Raw genomic sequence first — 3,913 nt, 5'->3', positions numbered from 1 at the left:
TAATTAAAACCACTACTAGCATATGAAAGCATGAATCATTTAATGAATTTTAAACTGAATGTAAGCTCTCGAACAAAACTGGAAAAAAACTTCTGTTTTAGTGGATGATATAATTTATTTCAACCTTGACTTCGACCAAAAGAAGATAGGCAACACAAGTTCTATTTTCTGTGGGCTTATATCTGTTTGTGAGTTTAACATTCAGATAAAATGCTAGCCGCACTGTAAAAAAATATTTTTCAACATTAATATTTAATCTTGACTTAAATCCCCTGACCTTGCTCAGCTGCACAGCCTGCCTGGGGAAGAGTAACTCAGAGCTCTTCTTAGAAAGGAGCAGGGATGGGATGTACAGGACTTTCCTCGGGTGTATGTAGCAGAAGTAACCTCACCAGGCTTCTTCTTTTGGGAGGACCTGCAAATGCTGTCCTCTTCAGCCCTTCTCTATGTGGACTTCATGAGAGTGACCACAGAAAGTGGTGTACTGCCCTCTCACCAAGGTAAGGGCTTAGAAAAGGGGTGTTGTGCTGCTCTTGGCACCTCCCGGATGTTTTTCGGCTGCTTTTTCTTTCTCCAGAGCCAGGCTTCCCATGTCGCTTATTTTGGGAGCACCACTGAGTTTATACAGAGCCAGTGCCAGGCTTGAGCTGTGCCCTGAAGCGTGAGCCTCGGGGCTTTGCTTTCCTGCTTTCTGGCACCTCCTGGCAGAAGAGACTTTCTGATGTTGTTCCCAATGATCCACTACGTGGGTGTTTCGTAGCCAGATTTGACAGCGCACGCCCCTTGGCTTCCAGGTGAATTGATCAGTATCAAAGCCGCATCTTTGCTCTACAAATTGACGGGAGGCTCGAGGCTTTACACCGAGGCTCAGGCGAGGGTCTGAGGCGTACCCGTGCTCAGAGTACGGAATCTGCTCTGCAGCCAGTCCTCAGCCCTCACGTACGCTCTTTAAAATATCGCTGTGTTACAGATGCCGGCCCGGCCTTGTAACTACCATTTGCCTTACTATGGGTTAGCCAACGTGATCGGACCGGGAGTGACTATTTTATTACTATCTCAATATTTAGTTACGTGAGGATTGGTCCTCTCGGGCGGGGCGGAGCGGAGACTACAGCTCCCGGCAGGCCCTTCGCGGCGCGCTCCCGTCGGGCACTGCGGCAGGAAGAGCGGCGGAAGCGCTGCTGCGTCCGCCGGAAAAGGTCCCGCGGCCAGGCCCGTCCGCGCCGCCCAGGCCCGTCCGCGCCTTCCGCCGCCCCGCGCTCCTCCCGCGGCCAGGCCCGTCCGCGCCTTCCGCCGCCCCGCGCTCCTCCCGCGGCCAGGCCCGTCCGCGCCTTCCGCCCGCCGCCCAGGCCCGTCCGCGCCTTCCGCCGCCCCGCGCTCCGCCCGCCTCCCCGCCGCGCCATGACGGACCGCTACACCATCCACAGCCAGCTGGAGCACCTGCAGTCCAAGTACATCGGCACGGGGCACGCCGACACCACCAAGTGGGAGTGGCTGGTGAACCAGCACCGCGACTCGTACTGCTCCTACATGGGCCACTTCGACCTGCTCAACTACTTCGCCATCGCCGAGAACGAGAGCAAGGCGCGCGTCCGCTTCAACCTGATGGAGAAGATGCTGCAGCCCTGCGGGCCGCCCGCCGACAAGCCCGACGAGTCGTGACCCTCCGTCCCCCTGGTGCCAGCCCCCTCTTGTGTGGTTCCCGCCAAGGACTGACCGGGAGAAGCCTCGCAGCATGCTTGCTTCTGGACTCTGACTGTGCAGTCGCTCGCCTTTTTTCAAGTGGAATATAATAAAGCTTCCTGGGCATTCCTAATGTTTGGTTTGGTAGTTTCCTAGTGCGGGTTTTTTTTTCCCAGAACTCGGTATTGAGCGTTTCAGTGCAGCCATCCGAGGTGGAAGTCTCGGATATCCCAGACAGCATTTTCCCGGCCGGGCCGATTGATACTTGCTTACAAAACGCAGTTTTGGGGGGAGAGGAGGGAAGTTTGTGGTATTCAAAGGGTTTGATTTCTTGATAGCAATATTATGTGGGGTGGTTTGTGGTATGGCATAAGTTAGTTCCTCTAATATTGAAAAATTCCAAAGTGGCTTTTCTTTAAACACTATTTTCTTGTCTCATCCTCCTCTTTCCTGCACCTTTGAGTTTTTCAAACCTTGATTCTTTCTGATACAAATTAGCTATTTCCCCTCACCCCGTTATGCTTTCTAGTAACCTAGCATTCAAGTTTTTCTACCTTAGGTCAAACAGAGATACTAATATTGGGTTGGGCTCTGTTAATATTGAATAAGAATATAAGGGTTACTACTACTTAGAAGTCTGTTAATATGGAATAAAAATATAAGGGTTACTCTTAGGTTTATGTTTACTTCTACTTAGGTTTGCTTCTTAGAAGTAAAATGCTTTGAGGTGACACAGTCTTAGATCAGACTGCATACTGAACAGATGTCGATTCTGATTTGTCACTTAAAATAGGCTTTCTATTCCCTTACGGTGAAAATAAATTTTGAGTTCTAAAAGATGGGAAGACAGACCAAAACATTGAGGTACATTGCTTGGGGAAATAAAATGCTCTCATTTCTGACATGTTTGTATTAACATTGGAGGGGAAAGTCCAGTGTTTTGTGGTCCTGTTAAGACACTATGCAAGCTTATCAATGATTATTTTCTGAAATTGACAATCTCAGGTCAGTACATCTTCTGAAGAATTCAAAGATGGCGTTTTTCAAACTTTGTTACGTGTGCTAAGATGAGGGCATGGGTGAAGTGGTCAGAAAGATATTTTACCTGCAAGTTTTGTGGGGAACTACTTCAGTTTACAATAAATAAGGGGAATATGTAGAAAACTGGTTTTCAGTTTGCCTGCAAGCTGGTGCAGGTAATTTGAAGAGCATCTGTTCCTCACATACTGGGGAAGAGGGCTGAAAGTTTTCCGTAAATTGAGTTCGAGCGCTCAGGCATAGGTATGCAAGTCAGTCTTGCAAAAAATTGGGCAAAATTTGCATCTAAATAAACCAGGTTTCCTGTTCAGTTTAACGGTTCCTGCTAAAAGTCTGCTTTAGTGGCAAATGTTAGAAACTTGCCTTTCATGGGGTGTCTCCTCTGCTGGCAGCCATAAAACAGTCAATGTGTGCAACAGAGGGTGGCAGAGGGGCTTGAGCCTTAGTGCTGGGCCTTGGCAGCTGGAAAAGCTGGACTGAGGGTTACAGGTGCTTTTAAAATGGCTTGCTAGCTGAACTTGCAACCTTTAGTGAAGTCCTGAATCTACAATAAGGATAAACAGAAACCATGCAATTTAGTCACTCCTGCATAAATTAAAACTATCTTACAGGAGATTTATCTTGGGATAAACTAACAGCTAGCTCTACCTGTGCATATTCTCAGTACATTTTAAAATGAGAGCAACAAATATGTGACACATAAGGATTAATGCTCCTTTGCAGGCCAGCTCTTCACTATGAAGGCCAGACAGCCCTCAGGGACAAGTCAAAATTCATGTGGTAAATGAACTTGCTGGTTCTTCTGGTTATACTTGGTTGGATCCCAGTTAGGCACATACCTCTGTTTTAGCGTAGTTGGAAAATGTTTTTAGAGTGTCTGTACTAAGTAGTGATTATTAAACATTATAAACAGGTCCTTAAGAAATTGAGGAAAACAAAGGGAAGCTATAATTCCTGAGAATTCTAGATGAACTTGATGTGATTTGGGAGGCACTGAAGAGTTTGTTTCTGGACTATGGTATTTTTCCTAAATCCCAGAGCATTTTAAAAACCAACAAAAGCACTGAATTCTTTTACATTTTATTACTGGAAAGGGTAAAACCTACAAAGCACTGAGCAAATAACCTGGCCTTTTAGGATGCACCTGATTTTTTTCTCTATCCTGATTGAAAGATGACAAATAATGTTTATA

The 3,913-nt window shown here is 46.8% G+C and overlaps 1 protein-coding gene across 1 annotated transcript; it reads left to right on the top strand.

Annotated features, from left to right (window-relative positions):
* The first annotated feature begins 1,136 nt into the window (after window positions 1–1,136).
* Window positions 1,137–1,816, top strand: SF3B5 (splicing factor 3b subunit 5). The gene has a single exon (XM_056488532.1). It carries the CDS (start codon window positions 1,402–1,404, stop codon window positions 1,660–1,662), a length of 261 nt encoding a protein of 86 aa, XP_056344507.1. The 5' UTR covers window positions 1,137–1,401; the 3' UTR covers window positions 1,663–1,816.
* The last annotated feature ends 2,097 nt before the right edge of the window (window positions 1,817–3,913 follow it).

Source organism: Oenanthe melanoleuca, chromosome 3 (assembly GCF_029582105.1).
Source record: "Oenanthe melanoleuca isolate GR-GAL-2019-014 chromosome 3, OMel1.0, whole genome shotgun sequence".
NCBI classification, from domain to species: Eukaryota; Metazoa; Chordata; class Aves; order Passeriformes; family Muscicapidae; genus Oenanthe; species Oenanthe melanoleuca.
Note: the sequence above shows the minus strand (reverse complement) of the source record. Positions and strands in the feature narration are given on the sequence as shown.

Bases quoted from the DNA above. Each gene is read 5' to 3' on its own strand.
- SF3B5 (XM_056488532.1), top strand. From the start codon at position 1,402: ATGACGGACCGCTACACCATCCACAGCCAGCTGGAGCACCTGCAGTCC.